Raw genomic sequence first — 21,481 nt, 5'->3', positions numbered from 1 at the left:
CTCGTGGCCCCGCCCACATCTCTCCCGGTCCCGCCCCTGTCACCCCCGACCCTGCCCACACATTCCCGACCTCCGCCCACAACCCCTTGGCCCCGCCCCTGTCACCCCTGACCCCGCCCACACCTCCCCGACCACGCCCCTGTCACACCTGCCCATACCTCTCTGGCCACGCCCCCTGACCCCGCCCCCCGCCGGTGCCGCCGCTCCCGGAAACCCCGAGGGGGCGGGATCAGGGGTCAGCGGCGGCGGGAGCGGGACCGGCCATGGTGGGACCGGGGACCCATAGGGGCAATGGGGGGACCGGGGGGCTGGGGCGGGGCCTGGGGCTGTGGGGCGGACACGGGCACCTGTGGGGCGGGTAGGGCGTGTCCATGGGGGGTATAGGGGGTGCCCAGGGGCATATGGGGGGGGTGGGATATATATGGGGGGGCTGGGGGACATATGGGGGGCCTGGGGGACATTATGGGGGGCTGGGGTACATTTGGGGGGGCTATAGGGTGCAGAGGGGTGCCCCGGGAACCTATAGGGTGCTCAAGGAAGTGCCTGTGGGGTGTGTGGGGTGGACACAGGGCACCTATGGGGTATCTATGGGGTGCATGTGGGGGGGCTGGGGTACATATGGGGGGACTAGGGTATGTATGGGGGGGCAAAAGAGTGGTGGTGGGTGCCCATAGCGCTTATAGGGTGCTCAAGGAAGTGCCTATGGGGTGTGTGGGGTGGACACAGGACACCTATGGGGTACCTATGGGGTGTCTATGGGGTGCATATGGGGGGGCTGAGGTATGTATGGGGTGGCAAAAGAGTGGTGGTGGGTGCCCATAGCGCCTATAGGGTACTCAAGGAAGTGCCTATGGGGTGGTCAGGTTGCATATAGGGGTCTTGGGGGTGCACATGGGATGTATATGGGGGGTCCAGGGTGCATATGGGGGGGGCTGGGCTACATATGGGGGGGGCTATAGGGTGCTGGCAGCTTCCCAGGGTGCCTATAGGGTGCTCAAGGAAGTGCCTATGGAGTGTGTGGGGTGGACACAGGGCACCTATGGGGTGGTCAGGGGGTGTATAGAGGGTGCCCAGGGGGCATATGGGGGGGCTGGGGTACATATAGGGTACATATGAGGTGGCTGGGGGGTGCTTGGGGAAGTGCTCGGGTGCATATGGGCACTGTTGGGTTCTTGGTGTTGGTATGGGGGACATATAGTGTGCCTATGGGATGCCTATAGGGTATACGTGGGGAGCCTGGGGAGAGTCTATAGGGTGTGTGGGTGGTGTCTGGGGTGTTTATAGGGTGCATATAGGGTGTACATGGGGTTCCAAGGGGGTGTATTTAGTGGCTCTACAGGGTGTATATGGGGTGTCCAGGGGATGCCTATGGGGTACATATGGAGCACCTATGGGGTGTACACAGAGTATCTATGGGGTGTCTGGGGTGTTTATGGAGTGCCTATAGGGTGCATATGGGGTTCCCAGGGGTTATCTATAGGGTGTGTATGGGGTGCCCATGGGGTGTATAGGGGGTCCCCATAGGGGGCTGGGTGCCCACCTGACACCTGCCCTGTGCTGCCAGGAGAGCGGCGGGACGGGCGGCACCACGCCGGGTGGCACAGGCAGCGGTGACAGTGGTGACAGGGCCAGCGGGCGCGTGCGGGCGCTGCAGCGCGAGGTCGAGGGCGTCACCACCATCATGACGCGGAACGTGGAGCAGATCCTGGCGCGGGGGGAGAACCTGGAGCGGCTGCACGACAAGAGCCAGGACCTGGAGGCCACCGTGAGCGCGGGGACACCGGGGGGCACGGGGTCCCCACGCTGGGCACAAGGTCCTCAAGGTGGCACAGGGTCCCCACGTTGGGCACAAGGTCCTCAAGGTGGCACAGGGTCCCCACGTTGGGCGCAAGGTCCTCAAGGTGGCACAGGGTCCCCACGTTGGGCGCAAGGTCCTCAAGGTGGCACAGGGTCCCCACGCTGGGCACAAGGTCCTCAAGGTGGCACAGGGTCCCCACGTTGGGCACAAGGTCCTCAAGGTGGCACAGGGTCCCCACGTTGGGCGCAAGGTCCTCAAGGTTGCACAGGGTCCCCACGTTGGGCACAAGGTCCTCAAGGTGGCACAGGGTCCCCACGTTGGGCGCAAGGTCCTCAAGGTTGCACAGGGTCCCCACGTTGGGCACAAGGTCCTCAAGGTGGCACAGGGTCCCCACGTTGGGCGCAAGGTCCTCAAGGTGACACAGGGTCCCCACATTGGGCACAAGGTCCTCAAGGTGGCCACAGAGTCCTCATGGTGGGCACAAGGTCCCTGAGGTGGCACCAAGTCCCTGCTTGGGCTTAAGGTCCTTGGAGTGGTCCTCAAGGTGGCACAAGGTCCCCCTGGTGGCTCAGGGCTCCTAAGGTGGCAAAAGGTTCCCAGAGTGCATACTGGGTCCCCAAGCTGGGTACAAGGTCCTCAAGGTGGCCACAGGGTCCCCAGGGTGGCCACAAGGTTCCCAAGGTGGTCACAGCATCCTCAGGATGGGCACAGTGTCCTTGAGGTGACACCAAGTCCCTCCATGTGCATAAGGTCCCTGGGGTGGGTACGAGGTCCCCAAGGTGGCCACAGTGTCCTCAGGGTGGGCATAAGGTCCCTGAGGTGGCATCAGGTCCCCAGAGAGGGGACGTGGGGTTGTGGGACACCAGGTCCCTGAGGTCCAGCTGCGCACTGGGAGTGGGGACATGGGACACTTGGGTGGCAGTAGGGTGTCCCCAAGGGCAGCAGCAGGTCTCCCCGGGGTTGCAGCAGTGTCCCCAAGGGTGACAATGGGGGTCCCCAGGGTGGCAAAATTGTCCTCGGGATGGCAGTGGGTGTCCCAGGAGGGCAGTGGGGGTCCCCAGGGTGGCAGGGGGGGTCCCTGAGGTCACAGCAGATGTCCCCAGGGTGGCAGGGGGTGTCCCCACGTCCCCCTGAGCAGTGTCCCCACAGTCACAGCACTTCAAGGTGACATCGCAGAAGGTGGTCCGTCGGTACTGGTGGAAGAATGTGAAGCTGCTCATCATCCTCGGCCTCGTGGGTGTCATCATCCTCATCCTCATCATCCTCCTGGCCACCGGCACCATCCCCACCTAGAGCCACCCTGTCCCCCAGCTGGGACCCCCCCAGTCACCACTGTCCCCTGAAAATACAGGGGTGACAAGATGTGTGGGGCTGCATGTGTGCGGTGTGGGGACACAGGGGGACAGTAGAGGGGACAGGTGTGGGGACATGGAGGGGGACAGAGGGAGGGACACAGGGGCGGGTACAAGTGGGAACAGGCATAGGGACATGGAGGGGAATACAGGTGGGGACAGATGCAGAGACAATTATGGGGACATAGGGGATATGAGTGGGGACACAGGACAGATGTGGAGACACGGGGGGGACAGAGTGGGGGAACACAGGGGAGGGTATGAGTGGGGACAGGCATGGGGACACGTGGGGATATAAGTGGGGACAATTGTAGGGATATGAGTGGGGACACGGGAGGGGACAGACACGTGCTGTGCTGGGGGGGCGGTGCCAGGCGGGTGCTGGTGCCAGGGAACAAAGGGCGCAGTGTGGTGACACTGCCACCCCCGTGGGGACCGCGGCAGGGGGGCTGTGGGGACACAGGGGTCCCCAGGGATGGGGGGACTCGCATCTGGGGACACATGGACCCTGAGTAGCAGGGGGCGGAGGGGTCCTGGCAACACGGACCCGGGGAGGGGGGACACACACAGGGTCCTGTTCTGTGGCCGCAGAGGACACCGGGGGGGACAGGGCGGGAGGGGACACAGATGGGACCAGGACCATGGGGAGTGCAGGGAGCTCCGCTGCCGCTTTCGCTTCCCATGGTGGGGGGACAAGGGACACCCTCATCACCACCCAGTCCCAGTCACCCCCAGTGGGAGGGACACGGTCACAGGGGGTGGCCCACACAGGACTTGCCATGTCCCCATGTCCTAGCCCTGGGGTCCCTGAATGTCCCAGTGCTGTCACCCCTGTGTGCCACATCCCCACCAGCCCCATGTGTCCCCACATTGCCTGTGTCCCCCTGTCCTCACTGTGCCACAAACCTCATGATCTTGTCCCCACTGTCCCTGTGTGGCCCGTTCCTGTGATGTCCATGTCCCCATGTGTCCCCTCCCTGCCAATGTCCCTTCCCTGGGGTACCCTTGTCCCCATGATCCCCTTATACCCCCATGGTCCATATGTCCCCATGATACCCCTTTCCTTCCCCCTTGTCCCCATGGTCCTTTTATCCCTGTAGTCCCCCCATGGTCCCCATGTCCCTGTAGTCCCCACAACTCCACCGTCCACCTTCCCTACAGTCCCTATGTCCCCATGGTCCCCCATGTCCCCGTAGTTCCCCCACAGTCCCTATGTCCCCATGGTCCCCTTGTCCCTGTGGTCTCCTTGTCTCCACCATCACCCTTCCCCACAGTCCCTGTGTCCCCAATGTCCTCAAGTCCCCACGGGGACATATAGCCAAGTGGGACATACTATAGACAGAGTCCTAGGGACACAAGCTATAGGGACACACAGCCCTGGAGGAACACACTATAGGGACATATAGCCCCAGGGATACTATAGGGACACACAGCACCAGGTGGACACACTATAGGGACATACAACCCCAGGGGACACACTATAGGGACACACACACACACTATAGGGGCAATATAGGGATGTACAGCCCCAGGGAGAGGGGGCACAGCCCTGGGGGGCACTATAGGGACATACAGCCCGGTGGGGGGGGGCACTATAGGGACATACACCAAACCACAGGGAGCCCGACAGCACTGGGGAGACCCTACAACAACAAACCAGCGGGAATGGCTTGGGGACACCCTACAATAATGACCCATCATGATCTGTTATGGAGAGACCCTACAATAACAAACCAGCAGGAACCATTTGGGGAGACCCTACAATAAACAAGCACCAGGACTCATTTTGGGAGACCCTACAATAACAACCCCGCAGGAACATGTTTGAGGAAACCCTACAGTAACAACCCTGCAGGATCTATTTTGGGAGACCATACAATAACAAGCCAGTAGGATTTGGTTTGAAAAGACCCTACAATAACAAGCCAACAGGATCTGTTTTGGGAGACCCTACAATAACAAACCAGTTCAACCACTCCTGAGGACACTTGGCCTTGTCCCCAGGTGCCACCAACCCAGGAGTTGGGTTGGACAAGTGTGGGATGCAGCCCTGCCACCAAGACTGGAGGCCTGGGAGGAGACCCTGGGGTGACACTGGGGTCCCCAAGCCCCTCCCTGTGCCTCAGTTTCCCCAAGCAGAGCCACACGCCAGCGCCTCACAGCACCTTTATTGTCACCAGACAGCAGCTGGCACTGTCCCCTGAGGGTGACACTGTCCCCGGGGGGTGGCAGCACCCCAGGGGGTGACGCTGTCCCCAGGGGGGGCGGCAGCGTCACCCCGTCCCGCGGCGCTTGCTGAGCTCGTCCTGCACGCGCTGGCACAGCGCCCGCCGCAGCGGGGGCTCCAGGGGGCTCCAGGCGCAGACGCGTCGTGTCACATCCTCCGCGCTGTCCCCCTGCCACACCGCGTCACCCGGGGTGCCCAGGGCCCCCCAGCACCCCTGTAACCCCACCCCAGGGTGGGGGTGTCCCCACCTGGTGCACGATGACCGCAGTGATGTGCCCGTCGTCCCCCTCGTACTCCAGGCAGAAGAGCCGGGGCCCGCGGGGGTCACTGGAGGGGGGATCCGGGCTGGCGTCGCCCCCAGGACCCCCTGTGGCACCCAAACCCTCAGCGGGGACAGTGGCGCCCCCCCGCACCCTTGGGTGCCCCTTCTCCAGCGCTGGGTGACCCTTGGGTGCCCCTCTAGCCCCAAACACCTCTTAGGATCCCACCCATGGGTGCCCCCCATCTCTTGGGTGACCCCCATGGCCCAGCACCCTCCCCCCACTCATGGGTGCCCCCCCACCATCCCCAAGGTCCCCCCCTTTTTCTCCCCCACCCCGGGTGCCCCCCTAGCCCCAAACAGCTCTTAGGATCCCACCCATGGGTGCCCCCCATCTCTTGGGTGACCCCCATGGCCCAGCACCCTCCCCCCACTCATGGGTGCCCACCCACATCCCCAAGGTGCCCCCCTTTTTCTCCCCCCCTCCCCGAGTTCCCCCCTAGCCCCAAACAGCTCTTAGGATCCCACCCATGGGTGCCCCCCATCTCTTGGGTGACCCCCATGCCCCACCCCACCCATGGGTGCTGCCCCATGTCCCAGCACACCCCAAGGTCCCCTCCATTTTTCCCCACTCCCAGGTGCCCCCCCAGACCTCAAACACCTCTCAGGAACCCCCCTCCACCCTACCCATGGGTGCCCCCCATGTCCCAGAGTACCCCAAGGTCCCCCATAATTTTTCCTCACCCATGGGTGCCCCCCCCAGGTGTTCCCCATCCCTTGGGTGCCCCCCAGCCCCCAAACAGCTCTTAGGACCCCACCCTGGGGTGCCCCCCCATCTACTAGATACCCCCACGTCCTGGCTCCCCCCCACCCAAGGTCCCCCCCATTTCTTGGGTGACCCCCATGCTCCAGCACCCTCCCCACACCCACGGGTGCCCCCCATTTTCCCCCACCTTTGGGTGCCCCCCCAGCCCCCAAACACCCCTTGGGAGTGCCCCCCCCCCCTCCAGCCAGCGGTTCCCCCCCACCCTGAGGTGCAACCCCTGTCTCCATCCTTCCTCGGCTTCCCCCCACCCATGGGTGCCCACGATTCCCATCCCCCATGGGCGACCCCCCCGGGGTGCCCCCCATTCTCACTGGGGTTCGCCCCTCATCCCCATTCCCCCATGGGTGACCCCCCCCGGGGTGCCCCCCATTCTCACTGGGGTTCGCCCCTCATCCCCATTCCCCATGGGTGACCCCCCCAGGGGTGCCCCCCATTCTCACTGGGGTTCACCCCTCATCCCCATTCCCCCATGGGCGACCCCCCCAGGGGTGCCCCCCATTCTCACTGGGGTTCACCCCTCATCCCCATTCCCCCATGGGCGACCCCCCCGGGGTGCCCCCCATTCTCACTGGGGTTCACCCCTCATCCCCATTCCCCCATGGGCGACCCCCCCGGGGTACCCCCCATTCTCACTGGGGTTCGCCCCTCATCCCCATTCCCCCATGGGTGACCCCCCCAGGGGTGCCCCCACCCTCGGGTCCCCGCTCACCGGGCCGCCGTGGCCGGTACACCTGCTGGTCGGGGCGGCGGGGCCGGGGGGGCGTCGGGATGAGCCGCCCCCTCGCCCGCCCCCGCGCCTGCCGCACCGCCCGCTCGTACGCGTCCCTGCGCACCGGGGGGAGGGTTACCGGAGGGGGATTTACCGGGTTACCGGGTGAAAGCCCCGCCGATGCTGATACCTTGCGATCTGGTTGCGGCGGATGTGCCGCACGAAGCCGTGACTCATATCGAGCCGCCCACCCGGCCGACAGCGCCAACCTGCACTCGCCTCCATCAGCCGCCGCCACCGGAACGGCCCCGTCGTTAACGGGACGCGGCCCCTTTAAAAGCCCCGCCGGCCGCCGCGGCCCCGCGCGCACGCGCCGGTGTGGGAGCGCCGCACTGCGCAGGCGCCGGAGGGGCGCGGACCGGCCCGGCGGTTGCGCGCATGCGTATTAACGAGGAGGCGGCGGGCCTGCTGCCGGTTGGAAGACAGCGCATGCGCACTCGGTCTCGCTGAGCAGTCTGACTCCGCCCCCCCGCGTGGCCCCGCCCCCCGGTGTGGCCCCGCCCCCGCCGCGCGCTGTGCGGGATGTCGAGCCGCGGGAAACGGGACCGGGAGCCCCGGGCGGCCCCGCGGGGCGGCGGCTCCTCCTCCTCCTCATCATCATCATCGTCAGCAGCAGCGCGGGGATCGTCGCGGAGCCGCCGGGACGGGGACACAGAGCGTTCCCGGGGGCGGCGGGAGGCGGAGCGGGAGCGCGGGCGGCGGGAGGCGGCGGAGCCGGGCCAGGCCCTCCCGCTGCCGGTGGATCCCGCGCGGATCAAGCGGGAGCCGGGGACCGGGACCGGCTCCTCCTGGGGTTCCGCCGCCCCCGCCGGCCCCGTGCGGGTGAAGCGGGAGCGGGAGCCTGATGGCGACTCCGACCCGGAGCCCGAGCCCACCGGTGCGCACCGGGAGAGCGGGGGGGCCGGGGGCACCGGGGCTGAGCCGGGATCTCGGTCCGGGGAGGCGGCGGCACCGGGGGGCTTACCGGGGGGGACATTTGCTGTGTCTCTGATACGAGGTGTCACCCTCGTGCTAACGGGCCCCTTGTGACCCGCCCCCCCCCCCCGCCATTAACAATTCTCCATTAATGACAAACCTCCTCATTAACAACCCCCCCTTTGTTAACGAGCCCCTTTGCTAATGATCCCCCTTTTGCTAACGAGACCCCCTTCATTAATGACCCCCCTCCATTAACAATCTCCCTCTTTGCTAATGATCCTCCTCTTCATTAACGCCCCCCATTTGTTAATGACACCCCCTTGCTAACAAGTCCCCCATTTGTTAACAACCCCCTTCTTTGCTAACACTCCCCCTCTTAATTAGTAGCTCTCCCCACTCATTAACGACCCCCTTCTTTGCTAATGCACCTCTCTTAATTAATGATCCCTTATTTTCATTAATGACCCCCCCTTTTATTAATGCCCCCCTTGTTAATTACCGCCCCCAGTGCGCTATGGGCGGTTCGATCCCGAGGACCAGCGCAGCCGCCACTGCCCCTACCTGGACACCATCAACAAGTGAGTGCGGGGGCGGGTTGGGGTCCCCAGCAGTCCCCCCTGTCCCCGAGGGTCCCCCCTGTCCCCAAGGGTCCCCCCCAAGCTGTGTCCCCCCACAGGAGCGTCCTGGACTTCGATTTTGAGAAGCTCTGCTCCATCTCGCTGTCCCACATCAACGTCTACGCCTGCCTGGTCTGCGGGAAGTACTTCCAGGGTAAGCCCTGGGGACACTGGGGACATCTGGGGACAGGGGTGGTATGGGGGGACGTGGGGACAGCCAGGGGCTGGGGTGGTGTGGGAGGGGACACCAAGGGGCAGGGATGCCACCAGGGGGAGACTTGGGTACAGCCAGGGGCTGCGGTGCTGCTGGGGAGGACACTGGGGACACCCAGGGACAGGGGTGGTGTGGGGGACATGGGGACACCCAGGGACAGGGTTGAGCTGAGGGGGACATGGGGTCATCCAGGGACAGGGGTGACCTGAGGGGAACACTGGGGACACCCAGGCACAGGGGTGGTGTGGGGGACGTGGGGACACCCAGGGACAGGGGTGGTGCTGGGGGACACTGGGGACACCCAGGGACAGGGGTGGTGCTGGGGGACACTGGGGACACCCAGGGACAGGGGTGATGCTGGGGGACACTGGGGACACCCAGGGTGGGGTGAGCTGCAGGGGACATGGGGACAGTCAGTGACTGGGGTGCTGCCCAAGGGGGGACAGCCAGGGACTGGGTTGCTGCTGGGGAGGTGACAGGGGATACCCAGGGACAGGAGTGGTGTGGGGGGGAACATGTGGGACACCTGGGGACACGGATGCTGCTGGGGGGGACACAGGGACCCTCAGGAGGACATAAGCCACCCCCAGCTTTGGGTGGGGGAGACTCACCTATGTTCCACCTCCACCTTCCTACGCCTTCCCCATCCCTCTTCTCTCCTTCTGGAGGCTCCCCCTGACCCCCCAAACGTCCCCTCCATGTGTCCCCTGTCCCCGCAGGCCGCGGGCTGAAGTCCCACGCCTACATCCACAGCGTCCAGCTCAGCCACCACGTCTTCCTCAACCTGCACACCCTCAAGTTCTACTGCCTGCCCGACAACTACGAGATCATCGACTCCTCGCTGGAGGACATCACGGTGTGGGGGGTGACACGGCCGCCCCCAGGGGTTCGGGTGTCCCCCCCATTGTCCTGACGCCAGATCTCTCTGCAGTACGTGCTGAAGCCGACGTTCACGGCACAGCAGATCGCCAACCTGGACCGGCAGGCCAAGCTGTCCCGCGCCTACGATGGCACCACGTACCTGCCGGGCATCGTGGGGCTCAACAACATCAAAGCCAACGACTACGCCAACGCCGTGCTGCAGGTACCATGGGGACAGTGGGGCTGGAAAAGCCCCTCGAGATCATGGAGCTCACCTGTAACCCACCCCGGCACTGCCCCGTGTCCTGAGAACCTCATGTCCGTCTGTCCAGCCCTCCAGGGATGGTGACTCCAGCACTGCCCTGGGCAGCCTGTTCCAATGCCCCACAGCCCTTTGGGGGAGAAATTTTTCCCCACATCCCACCTCAACCTCCCCTGGCGCAACTTGAGGCCGTTTCCTCTGCTCCTGGCGCTTGTTCCTGGGGAGCAGAGCCCGACCCCCCTGGCTCCAAGCTCCTTTCAGGCAGTTCAGAGATCAGAAGGTCTCCCCTCAGCTCCTGTTCTCCAGCTGAACCCCCAGGTCCCTCAGCCGCTCCATCACACTTGTGCTCCAGCTCCTCACCAGCTCCGTTCCCTTCTCTCAACTCGCTCCAGCACCTCAAGGGCTTTCATGAGGTGATCCCGCCACCCCTGGGGCCGCCATTTTGTGTTCTGAGGTGATTTTGGTGCCCCTGGTGCCGCCATTTTGAGCCCTGAGGTGATTTTGGTGCCGCCATTTTGAGCCCTGAGCTGAGGAGCCCAGAACTGCCCCCAGGATTCGAGGTTTTTCCTCCCCAGGTCCCAGCACAGGGACGGTCGCTGCCCTGGGCCTGCTGGCCACACAGTGCTGGTACCAGCCAGGGTGCTGGTGGCCTCTTGGCCACCTGGGCACACGCTGGCTCATGTTCAGCCGCTGGCACCAACACCCCCAGGGCCTTTCCCAGCTGCTCTTCCCCAGCCTGCAGCGTTCATGGGGTTGTTGTGGCCCAAGCGCAGGACCCGGCACTTGGCCTTGTTGAACCTCAGACAATTGGCCTCAGCCCATCGACCCAGCCGGGCCAGATCCCTCTGTGGAGCCTCCTGCCCTCAGCAGATCAACACTCCACCCAACTCGGTGTCATCTGTGACATTACTGAGTGTGCACTCGATCCCTTCATCCAGATCATTGATAAGGAGATTAAACAAAACTGGCCTCAGCTGTGGGATTCAATTTTGGGGTGAAAAGCCCCCAGAACCTCACCCCGGGGTACTCCCGGCTCCTCTCCCACAGGCCTTGTCCAACGTCCCGCCACTGCGGAATTATTTTTTGGAGGAGGAGAATTACGGGCGGATCCAGCGCCCGCCCGGGGACGTGATGTTCCTGCTGGTGCAGCGGTTCGGGGAGCTCATGCGGAAGCTCTGGAACCCCCGGAATTTCAAAGCCCACGTCTCTCCCCACGAGATGCTGCAGGCCGTGGTGCTCTGCAGCAAGAAGAACTTCCAGATCACCAAGCAAGGTGAGGAACGGGGTGAAGGAAACAACCAGAGAGTCGTGGTCAATGGGACAGAGTCCAGTTGGAGGCCTGTGTCTAGTGCAGTGCCTCAGGGGGCAGTGCTGGGACCAGTACTATTCAATATATCCATCAATGATTTGGACGAGGGAATAGAGTGACTGTCAGCAAGTTTGCTGATGACACCAAGCTGGGAGGAGTGGTGACACTGGAAGCTGTGCTGCCATCAGAGACCTGGACAGGCTGGAGAGCTGGGCAGGGAAACATTTAATGAAATAGAACAAGGGCAAGTGTAGAGTCCTGAATCTGGGCAGGAACAACCCCAGGGTCCAGTGTAAGTTGGGGAATGACCTATTAGAGAGCAGCGTAGGGGAAAGGGACCTGGGGGTCCTGGGAACAGCAGGGTGACCATGAGCCAGCACTGGGCCCTTGTGGCCAGGAAGCCAATGGTACCTGGGGTGGGTTAGAAGGGGGTGGTCAGTAGGTCAGAGAGGTTCTCCTGCCCCTCTGCTCTGCCCTGGGGAGACCACACCTGGAATATTGTGTCCAGTTGTGGCCCCTCAGTTCCAGCAGGACAGGGAACTGCTGCAGAGAGTCCAGCGCAGGGCAACAAAGATGATGAAGGGAGTGGAGCATCTCCCGGGTGAGGAAAGGCTGAGGGAGCTGGGGCTCTGGAGCTGGACAAGAGGAGACTGAGGGGGGACTCATTCATGTTTCCAGATATCTAAAGGGGGAGTGTCAGGAGGATGGAGCCAGGCTCTTCTCGGTGACAACCAGTGATAGGACAAGGGGTAATGGGTTCAAACTGGAACACAGGAGGTTCCACTTAAATATGAGAAGAAACTTGTTCCTGGTGAGGGTGGCAGAGCCTGGCCCAGGCTGCCCAGGGGGTTGTGGAGTCTCCTTCTGTGCAGACATTCCAACCCGCCTGGACACCTTCCTGTGTAACCTCATCTGGGTGTTCCTGCTCCATGGGGGGATTGCACTGGATGAGCTTGCCAGGTCCCTTCCAACCCCTGACATTCTGGGATTCTGTGGATTGTGTGGGGCGAGATGCTGGGTCTGACCCTGCCTGGTTCTGATGGACCTTCTGGTTTCAGGCGACGGGGTGGAATTCCTGTCCTGGTTCCTCAACGCGCTGCACTCAGCCCTGGGTGGCACCAAGAGGAAGAAGAAGAGTGAGCAGAGGGCAATGAAGGCCCCTAATTCCCTTGCGGCACCCCATGGGGTGACGCTTGTCACCCCTGGTGTCCCCCACTAACATCATTCTGTCCCCGCAGCCATCGTCACCGACGTCTTCCAGGGCTCCATGCGCATCTTCACCAAGAAGCTTCCTCACCCGGATCTGGTGAGTCCACGGAAGGGTCATGGTGGGTTCTGACCCCAAGGGGGTGTCCCCAAGGACCCCGCTGAGCCCTGTGTCCCGCAGCCGGCCGAGGAGAAGGCGCAGCTCCTGCAGAACGCCGAGTACCAGGAGATGATGGTGGAATCCACCTTCATGTACCTGACGCTGGACCTGCCCACTGCCCCGCTCTACAAGGACGAGAAGGAGCAGCTCATCATCCCCCAGGTCCCGCTCTTCAGCATCTTGGCCAAGTTCAACGGTGTCACCGAGAAGGAGTACAAGACCTACAAGGAGAACTTCCTCAAGCGCTTCCAGCTCACCAAGCTGCCGCCCTACCTCATCTTCTGCATCAAGCGCTTCACCAAGAACAACTTCTTTGTGGAGAAGAACCCCACCATCGTCAACTTCCCCATCACGTGAGCGCCAAAGGACATCTGGGGGGTGCTTGAGGTCCCTGTGTCCCCTTTCCCTGCACCCTGTTGGGGGTCTGGAAGGATCTAGGAGGGGTTTGGAAGCACATGGTGGGGGGGAAGCATCTAGAAGGGGTTTGGAAGCAACTAGAAGGGGTTTGTAGGCATCTAAGAGGAGTTTGTAGGTATCTAAGGGGTGTTTGTAGGCATCTAGAAGGGGTTTGGAAGCAACTAGAAGGGGTTTGTAGGCATCTAAGAGGAGTTTGTAGGTATCTAAGGGGTGTCTGTAGGCATCTAGAAGGGGTTTGGAAGGATCTAGGAAGCGTTTGGAACCATGTATCATGGGTTGAAAGCATCTTGGGAAGGTATTAAACCACCAAAGAAGGGTTTGAGAGTATTGGGGCATGGGCATTGAAGTCATCTAGGGAGAGATTGAGAACATCTAGGAGGGGTGTGAAAGAATTGGGGGCGGGTTGGAAGCATCTAGAAGGGGTTTGGAAGCATCTATAAGGTGTTGGAAACATTTAAGGAGGGTTTGGAAGCATCTAGGGGGGCTTTGGAAGCATCTAGGATGGGGTTTGTAGGCGTCTAGAAGGTGTTTGGAGCATCTAGGGAGGGTTTGGAAGCATCTAGGAGGGGTTTGGAACCATACGTGGTGGGTTGGAAGCATCTAGGAGAGGGTTGGAAGCATCTAGGAGGGGTTTGGAACCATACGTGGTGGGTTGGAAGCATCTAGGAGAGGGTTGGAAGCATCTAGGAGGGGTTTGGAACCATACGTGGTGGGTTGGAAGCATCTAGGAGAGGGTTGGAAGCATCTTGGGGGGGTTGGAGGCATCTGGGAGGGATTTGGAAGCATCTGGGGGGGCTGTGGGCATCTGGGGAGGCTTTGGGGGGTTTAGAAGAATCTAGGGGTGGTTGGAAGCATGTGGGGGGGGTTATGAGCATCTAGGGAGGTTTGGCAGCATTTTGGGGGTGTTGTGGGCATCCGGGGAGGGTTTGGAAGCATCTGGGGGGTTGAAGGCATCTGGGGGAGGTTGGAAGCATCTGTGGAAGGGCTGGAAACATCTGGGGGGCTTGAAAGCATTTGGGGGGGTTCGGGTGTCCCCAGGAACGTGGACCTGCGCGAGTACCTGTCGGAGGAGGTGCAGGCCGCCCACGCCAACACCACCTACGACCTGATCGCCAACATCGTGCACGACGGGAAACCCTCCGAGGGCTCCTACCGCATCCACGTGCTGCACCACGTGAGTGTCCCCACCCCCGCTGTCACCCCGCTGTCACCCCCGTGTCACCCCCGTGTCACCCCCGTGTCACCCCCGTGTCACCCCGGTGTCACCGCTGTTCCCGCGCAGGGCACCGGGAAGTGGTACGAGCTGCAGGACCTGCAGGTCACCGACATCCTGCCCCAGATGATCACCCTCTCGGAGGCCTACATCCAGGTGACATGTGTCCCCCAGAAATTGTCCCCTTGTCCCCCCAAGAACTTGTCCCCTTTTCTCCCCCACTTGTCCCCTTTTCTCCCCCACTTGTCCCCTTTTCTCCCCCAGTTGTCCCTTGTCTCCGCCAATTGTCCCCTTGTCACCCCAACAATTCTGCAGATCTGGAAGCGGCGCGAGGAGGACGAGACGAACCAACAAGGCGCTTGAGGACCCCCCTGGGGACACCCCCTCCCCCTGGGGACACCCAACCCCCGCCTGGGGACACCAAGACATCCCCCCTGGTGTCCCCCCCTTCCCCAATTAAACCCCTGCTCTATTTTTGTCACCGTTTCCGCTTTCGCTCCTTTTTGGGGCGCAGGGGGGTCGTGGTTTTCACAGTTTCTGGCAGGTGCCAAAACCCGCCTGTTTTCTGAGAAAAATGTCACCCCCACCCTGTCACCCCCCCAAAACTTGGGGAAACTGAGGCAGGGCAGCTTCCAAGCTTTATTGGGGGGCAGGGGGGTCCTCGTTGTCCCCTACAGCCAGACGTGCTCCTGGCAGTGCTGCAGGGCCTGGGGACAGCAAGAGGGGACAGGTGGGTGACAGGCCACCCCGTGTCCCCTCTGTCCCCCCCCTGTGTCCCCAGCTGACCTGGCAGCGGCGTGCGGCCACAGGGCTGGAGCACCAGTAGGTTGGGCCCAGGGCACAGGGTCCCCAGTTTGGGGACAGTGCGGGGACGGGGTGGCCTTGGCGTGGGTCCTGCGGCAGGGTCATGGGGGTCAGGGTGGGGACACCCCCAGGACACCCCGCCCCAGGGTTGGAGTGGCCTGAGTGTGTCCCCAGGGCCTGTGACACCCTTTGGGTCCCCAGCATGTCCCTTGGGGCTGTGACAGTCCCGAATGTGTCCCTTGGAGCTATGACAATCTGGAGTGTGTCCCCAGGGCCTGTGACACCCCAGGATGTGTCCCCAGGGCCTGTGACACCCTTTAGATCCCCAGCATGTCCTTAGGGGCTGTGACAGTTCTGAATGTGTCCCTTGGGGCTGTGACAATCTGGACTGTGTGCCTGGGGGCTGTGACACCCCAGATTGTGTCCCCTGAACCTATGACACCCTTTGGGTCCCCCTCTTGTCCTCAGGGCCTGTGACACCCTTTGTGTCCCTAGCATGTCCCCTTGGGGCTGTGACACCCTGGAGTGTGTCCCCAGGTTCTGTGACATCCTTTGGATCCCCAGCATGTCCCCTCGGAGCTGTGACACCCCATATTGTGTCCCCAGGGTCTGTGACACCCTTTGGATCCCCAGCATGTCCCTTGGGGCTGTGACACACTGGAGCATGTCCCCAGGGGTTGTGACACCCTAGGATGTGTCCCCAGAGCCTGTGACACCCTTTGGATCCCCAGCATGTCCCTCGGGGCTGTGACACCCTGGAGTGTGTCCCAGGGGTTGTGACACCCCATATTGTGTCCCCAGGGCCTGTGACACCCTTTGGATCCCCAGCATGTCCCTCGGGGCTCTGACACACTGGAGCATGTCCCCAGGGCTTGTGACACCCTAGGATGTGTCCCCAGGGCTTGTGACACTCTGTGTCCCCAGCATGTCCCCTTGGGTGCCCTGTCACCCCCCTGGGGCCCCTCACCCACATCCCCAGCCCTCCCCGGCCACACCACCCCAGTGCCACCCCGTCCCCTGTCCCCTCGCTCACCTCACTGCCAGCACAACCGGCCAGCGCGGCCGCGGTGACCTTGCGGTGCCGCCGGGGAGGTGCCAGCTCGGGGGGTGCCGCGGGGCCGTCCCCTTCGCGACAGGCCAGCAGCAGGTGGCACAGCAGCCGCGGCGCCACGCGGCCCAGCAGCCCCTCCACCGCCAGCGCCGCGTAGCGCCCGGCCAGGCACTGGCACGCACCGGCCAGCGCCACCGGCAGCACCCGGCACAGCCTCACCGCCACCGCCACCACGCGCTCCGTGGGGACAGCGGCCTCGGCGCGGGACAGGAACGTGCGGCACAGCCAGCACAGCGGCATGGGCACGGGCAGGGAGGACACCTGCGGGAGGGCGTTCACTCTGGAGCCTAATGGTGGGGCCGTGCCCATGGAGATCCCCATAGAATCGCCCACGGAGATACACATGCCCACACAGATGTCCATGGAGATGCCCACAGAAACACCCCCAGGGGTGCCCAAGGTGCCCATGTAGGTGCCCATGTCATTGCCCATGGAGATGCCCACAGAGACACCATGTCCATGCCCATGGAGGTGCCCATGGAGATGCCCACGGAGAAGTCCGTGCCGCGAGATGCCCACAGAAAGACCCACATAGATGCCCAAGTCTATGCCCATGCCCACAGAGACACCCACAGAGACACCCATGTCCATGCCCATGGAGATGCCCATAGAGACACCCATGTCTACAGAAACACCCGTGTGGATGCCCACAGAGACACCCACACAGATGTCCACAGAGATGCCCGTGCCCATGGAGATGCCCAAGTCCACGTGTGTCCATGCCCACATGGATGCCCACATAGATGTCCATGGAGATGCCCACAGAGACACCCATGCCCACGTAGATACCCACAGAGATGCCCATGGAGATACCACAAAGAGACCCATGGAGATGCCCATGCCCACGTAGGTGCCCATAGAGAAGCCCATGGAGTCACCCATGCAGATGACCATAAAGACACTCATGAAGATACCCATGCCCACAGAGATGCCTGCAGTGATGGCCATGTCCATGCCCACATAGGTGCCCACAGAGTTGTCCATGTCCATGGACATGCCCACCGAGATGCCCATGCCCGTGGAGATGCCCACAGTGATGGCCGTGTCCATATCCATGCCCATGTAGTTGCCCAGAGATGCCCATGTAGATGCCCACAGAGACTCCCATGTCCATGCCCACATAGATGCCCACAGAGTTGTCCATGTCCATGGAGATGCCCATGGGGACACCCATGTCTGTGCCCACATCCCTGCCCATGTCCCCAGCCGTGTCCCCATGGTGCCCCGCAGCCCCAGTGCTGATGTCCCCATCACCCTCGTACCTGCAGGCGAGTGCTGAGTGTCCCCAGGGGGGACAGGGCCGGGTCCCCCCCTGGCTGCCCCGGGCACAGCTCCAGGCGGGCACAGACAGCTGAGGGCTTCTGGGGGGACACCCGGCATGGGGACCCTGCCGTAACCTGGGGCACAGTGTCCCCAACACCCCAGGTGTCCCCAGCACCCCCAGCTGTCCCTGGATGGACAGTGGCCCCAGCACCCTGAGGTGTCCCCAGCTGGCACCATGTCCCCAAAGCCCCACAACACCCTGAGGTGTCCCCCACTGGCACAGTGTCCCCAAACCCTCCAGCACCATGAGGTGTCCCCAAGCACCCCTAAGGTGTCCCTGACCCCCCGAATACCTCAAATGTCCCCAGCTGGCATGATGTCCCCAAACCCACCAAGCACTCCGAAGTGTCCCCTGCTGATGTGGTGTCCCCAGGCACCCATGAGGTGTCCCTGATCTCCCCAGAAGCGCCCCGAGGTGTCCCCAGCTGGCACAGTGTCCCCAAACCCCCAGAATCTCAAGGTGTCCCCAAACACCCCAACTCCCCGATGTCCCCAGCACCCTGAAGTGTTTCCCACAAATACGGTGTCCCCAAACCCCTCCTCCGAGCACCCTGAGGTGTCCCCAGCTGGCACAGTGTCCCCAAGCACTCCAAGGTGTCCCTGGTCAGTGCAGTGTCCCCAGTGTCCCCAGCACTACAGTCTCCCTAGCTGGCATAGTGTCCCCAAGCACCCAAGGTGTCCCTGGCCAGTGCCATGTCCCCAGCACCCCAAGGTATCTCCAACCAACACGATGTACCCAAACCCCCCCTCCCAGCACCCCAAGGTGTCCCCAGCTGTCACGATGCCCCCTGTCCCCCAGCACCCCGGGTGTCACTCACGAGGTGGCCCTCAATGTCGGTGAGGAGCAGGCTGAGGTACTGGTGCACCAGGTTCTGGCACGGTGTCACCATGGTGGGGACGGGCAGCGCTGCGCACTCCTGCCGCAGGAACCCCTCCACGGCCACCTGCGCACGCAGCCACCATGGCACCCACGGTGACACCCGCGGTGACACTCGTCACTCACCCCCTCCCCACCCTGTCCCCTGGGCACCTTGGTGGCTGACTCATTGGCCATGCGGATGAGGAGGGTGACGATCTGCTGGCAGTCGGTGCACACGTCCTGAGAGAGGTGGCATGGGGACGTGTGACATATGGTATGGGGCGTAGGATGTGGGGACATGAACTCAGGGGCAGAGGGAGAGGTGGGTGGGGACGTGGGGACATGGAGTGTGGGGACATACACATGTGAGGCACGGGGACATGAGGACATGGGGGACATTGGCAGGTGGGGGACACAGGGGACATTGGGAGATGGGGACGTGGAGGATGAGGGGACAAGGGGACATGGGGAAATGGGAGAATGGGGACAATGGTGAATGGGGACATGAGGACATGGGGGCCATTGGGAGATGGGGACATGGGGAATGAGGGAACATGGGGGACTGGGGATACTGGGACACGGTGGACGTTGGAAGGTAGGGGACATGGGGACATGAGGACATGGGGGACATTGGGAGATGGGGGACATGGGGGACATTGGGAGATGGGGATGTGGGGAATGAGGGGACTAGGGGACATGGGGAAATGGGGAAATGGGGACACTGGGACCTGGGTGACATTGGGAGGTGCGGACATGGGGGAATGGGGACATGAGGACATGGGGACACAGGGGACATGGGAAGTTTTTGGGACATAGGGAGATTTGGGACATGGGGACACAGGTGAATTGGAACATGGTGACGTGAGGGAATGGGGACATGGGGACATTGGGAGATAGGGGACATGGGGAGATGGGGAACAAGGGGATGTATGGGGACATACAAGACGGTTATGGGGACAAAGGAAGGGGGTGTGGGGCCACGTGGGGGCCATGGGGACACGTGGGAGCCATGGGGACACATGGGAGGCATGGGGACATGTGGGGGCCGTGGGGCCAGGTGGGTTGTGGGTCTCACCGTGTCGGGGGGCACCCAGGCCAGGGCGCAGCGCCCCAGGGCCCCGCAGCGCAGCGCCGACTCCCAGCTCTGGCACCAGGCGGAGGGGGGCAGCCCACAGCCCCCCCCTGGGGCTCCCAGCCCTGCGGCCACTGTCAGCACCCACCACCCCCCACCCCGGCTGCGCGGGGACCCAGGCGTCCGGGGACACCCACCCAATAACCACCCCAGGTGCCCCATCCCACCCCAAAACCCCAAGAGGGACCCAGGTGTCCAGGACCCAAGGGCCCCTCCCATCTTCAAGAGGGGACCCAGGTGTCCGGGCTCCCTACTCCAATTTCCCCCCCAGGTGCCCCACTCCACCCCCAGCCCCCATGAGTGCACCCAAGCGTCCGGGAATCCCCCACCCAAGGGTTCCCTGCCTCTTCGGGAGGGGACCCAGGCATCCGGGAGTGCCCCAACACCCATCTCCCCCAACAGGGGCCCCACCCCAGCCCTGGCTCCCACGCACGGGACCCACGTGTCCGGGAACCCCCCACCCCAATGTACACTCCCCATCCCACCCCAAGACACCAAGAAGGGACCCAGGCGTCCGGGACTTCCATCCCAACACGTCCCCCACCACCAAGGTGCCCCATCCCAGCCCACAAGTGGGGACCCAGGCATCCGGGACCCCCCACCCAAGGCCCCTCCCGTCATTTTCAAGAGGGGACCCAGGCATCCGGGCCCTTCACGCCCAATGTGGGTTCCCCCTCACCCCAACCCCAGCTCTGAGGAGGGTCCTCCCACCCCACCATAGGTCTGTGGGGGGGAGCACCCAGCTTTTGGCGGGGCACCCAACTTTGGGGACAACCCCCAGCTCTGGGGGGGCCCTACCTGAGGTGGCACAGAGCAGGGTGAGGAGCAGGGCCCGTGTGGGTGACGGTGACGGTGACAGTGCCATGGTGGCGCTGGCACGGCCGGACCCTGCGGCCTCTTATAGCCCCGGCGGGGGGCGGCCGCTGGGCCAGTGCCAGCACCATGAGGACACAGGGACATTGGGAGGTGCCACCCTGTCCCCCACCCTGTGGTCCTGCCACTGTTCCCACAGTCCCGTGTGCCCCATGGACATGTCCCCTTTGGGGTCCCCATCCCACCCCGGTGCCCCTGTAGGGACAGACACGGTGCCACCCCTGCGGTGACAAAGACTTTATTGAGCTGCGAGGGCTGGGGTGGCACGGGGGACAACGTGGGGGGATGTTGGTGACATCGGGTGCCCTCAGAGCTGGCTGGTCCCTGGAGGGGCAGAGGTGGCAGTGGGGACAGGGCACCCCCAGGCACTGTGTCCCCATGTCCCTGTCCCCCTTGTTATCCCCTTGTCACCATAGCACTGTGTACCATGTCCCCCCCACATTTCCATGGCCCCCAATGGCCCCATGTCCCATATCCCAAATGTCCCCCTACCCCTCCACTCATGCTCACATGTCCTCAAGCCCACATGACCTCCCCTTGTCCCCATACCCCCACATCCCATGTCCCCCATGTCCCCAAACCCCCATGTCCCCCCATACCCCCCAGTCCTCCCATGTCCCCCTACATCCCCCCCTTGTCCCCATGTCCCATGTGCCCCCAACCACACCCCCGTGTCTCCATGTCCCCTGTCCCTGTTTACCCCAAATATCCCCATGTCCCGCCCATGTCCCCACACCCCCATGTCCCCATCCCCTTGTACCCCCACGTCCCCCCATCCCCTCCTTTCCCCAGTGTCCCCTCATGTCCCCATGTTCCCACACCCCCACATTCCCATGTCCCCTCATACCCCCATGTTCCCCCAAAACCCCCATGTCCCCTCATGTCCCACTGTACCCTCATGTCCCCACCACCCATACCCCCCTGTCCCATGTGCCTATGTTCCCACAACCACATGTTCCCATGTCCCCCCC

The 21,481-nt window shown here is 63.1% G+C and overlaps 4 protein-coding genes across 4 annotated transcripts; 2 read left to right on the top strand and 2 right to left on the bottom strand.

Annotated features, from left to right (window-relative positions):
• Positions 1–61: 61 nt before the first annotated feature.
• VAMP8 (vesicle associated membrane protein 8) lies at positions 62–3,160 on the top strand (the record flags this gene model as incomplete). The annotated part of the gene is made up of 3 exons (XM_065041222.1): positions 62–235; positions 1,565–1,765; positions 2,948–3,160. Coding segments are annotated over 3 exons (519 nt in total), but the record flags the coding sequence as incomplete, so codon positions are not given.
• A 2,143-nt stretch (positions 3,161–5,303) lies between these two features.
• C25H2orf68 (chromosome 25 C2orf68 homolog) lies at positions 5,304–7,614 on the bottom strand. Its single transcript, XM_065041127.1, has 4 exons — positions 7,362–7,614; positions 7,172–7,287; positions 5,626–5,744; positions 5,304–5,546 (listed from the first exon to the last, which is right to left on the bottom strand). Exons 1-4 carry the CDS (start codon positions 7,454–7,456, stop codon positions 5,424–5,426), a joined length of 453 nt encoding a protein of 150 aa, XP_064897199.1. The 5' UTR covers positions 7,457–7,614; the 3' UTR covers positions 5,304–5,423.
• A 94-nt stretch (positions 7,615–7,708) lies between these two features.
• On the top strand, positions 7,709–14,889 carry USP39 (ubiquitin specific peptidase 39). The gene is made up of 12 exons (XM_065041125.1): positions 7,709–8,108; positions 8,658–8,727; positions 8,826–8,920; positions 9,700–9,836; positions 9,912–10,064; positions 11,151–11,376; positions 12,471–12,548; positions 12,651–12,718; positions 12,800–13,131; positions 14,234–14,369; positions 14,478–14,564; positions 14,724–14,889. Exons 1-12 carry the CDS (start codon positions 7,754–7,756, stop codon positions 14,769–14,771), a joined length of 1,785 nt encoding a protein of 594 aa, XP_064897197.1. The 5' UTR covers positions 7,709–7,753; the 3' UTR covers positions 14,772–14,889.
• Positions 14,890–15,028: 139 nt separating this feature from the next.
• Positions 15,029–20,578, bottom strand: SFTPB (surfactant protein B). The gene is made up of 8 exons (XM_065041126.1): positions 20,436–20,578; positions 19,581–19,702; positions 18,677–18,745; positions 18,465–18,590; positions 17,586–17,684; positions 16,246–16,584; positions 15,195–15,302; positions 15,029–15,115 (listed from the first exon to the last, which is right to left on the bottom strand). Exons 1-8 carry the CDS (start codon positions 20,500–20,502, stop codon positions 15,080–15,082), a joined length of 966 nt encoding a protein of 321 aa, XP_064897198.1. The 5' UTR covers positions 20,503–20,578; the 3' UTR covers positions 15,029–15,079.
• Positions 20,579–21,481: the final 903 nt, after the last annotated feature.

Source organism: Columba livia, chromosome 25 (genome assembly GCF_036013475.1).
Source record: "Columba livia isolate bColLiv1 breed racing homer chromosome 25, bColLiv1.pat.W.v2, whole genome shotgun sequence".
Classification (NCBI taxonomy): Eukaryota; Metazoa; Chordata; class Aves; order Columbiformes; family Columbidae; genus Columba; species Columba livia.
This window is presented reverse-complemented; position numbering and strand designations above follow the sequence as displayed.

Bases quoted from the DNA above. Each gene is read 5' to 3' on its own strand.
- USP39 (XM_065041125.1), top strand. From the start codon at position 7,754: ATGTCGAGCCGCGGGAAACGGGACCGGGAGCCCCGGGCGGCCCCGCGG. The intron at 8,728-8,825 runs GTGAGTGCGGGG...GTCCCCCCACAG, and splicing joins TACCTGGACACCATCAACAA to GAGCGTCCTGGACTTCGATT. The intron at 12,549-12,650 runs GTGAGCAGAGGG...CTGTCCCCGCAG, and splicing joins CACCAAGAGGAAGAAGAAGA to CCATCGTCACCGACGTCTTC.
- C25H2orf68 (XM_065041127.1), bottom strand. From the start codon at position 7,456: ATGGAGGCGAGTGCAGGTTGGCGCTGTCGGCCGGGTGGGCGGCTCGAT. The intron at 5,745-7,171 runs GTGAGCGGGGAC...TGGGTGCCACAG, and splicing joins GTACCGGCCACGGCGGCCCG to GGGGTCCTGGGGGCGACGCC. The intron at 5,547-5,625 runs GTGGGGACACCC...GCGGTGTGGCAG, and splicing joins CTGCGGTCATCGTGCACCAG to GGGGACAGCGCGGAGGATGT.
- SFTPB (XM_065041126.1), bottom strand. From the start codon at position 20,502: ATGGCACTGTCACCGTCACCGTCACCCACACGGGCCCTGCTCCTCACC. The intron at 18,746-19,580 runs GTGAGACCCACA...CACCTCTCTCAG, and splicing joins CCTGGGTGCCCCCCGACACG to GACGTGTGCACCGACTGCCA. The intron at 18,591-18,676 runs GTGCCCAGGGGA...CTGCGTGCGCAG, and splicing joins CCAATGAGTCAGCCACCAAG to GTGGCCGTGGAGGGGTTCCT.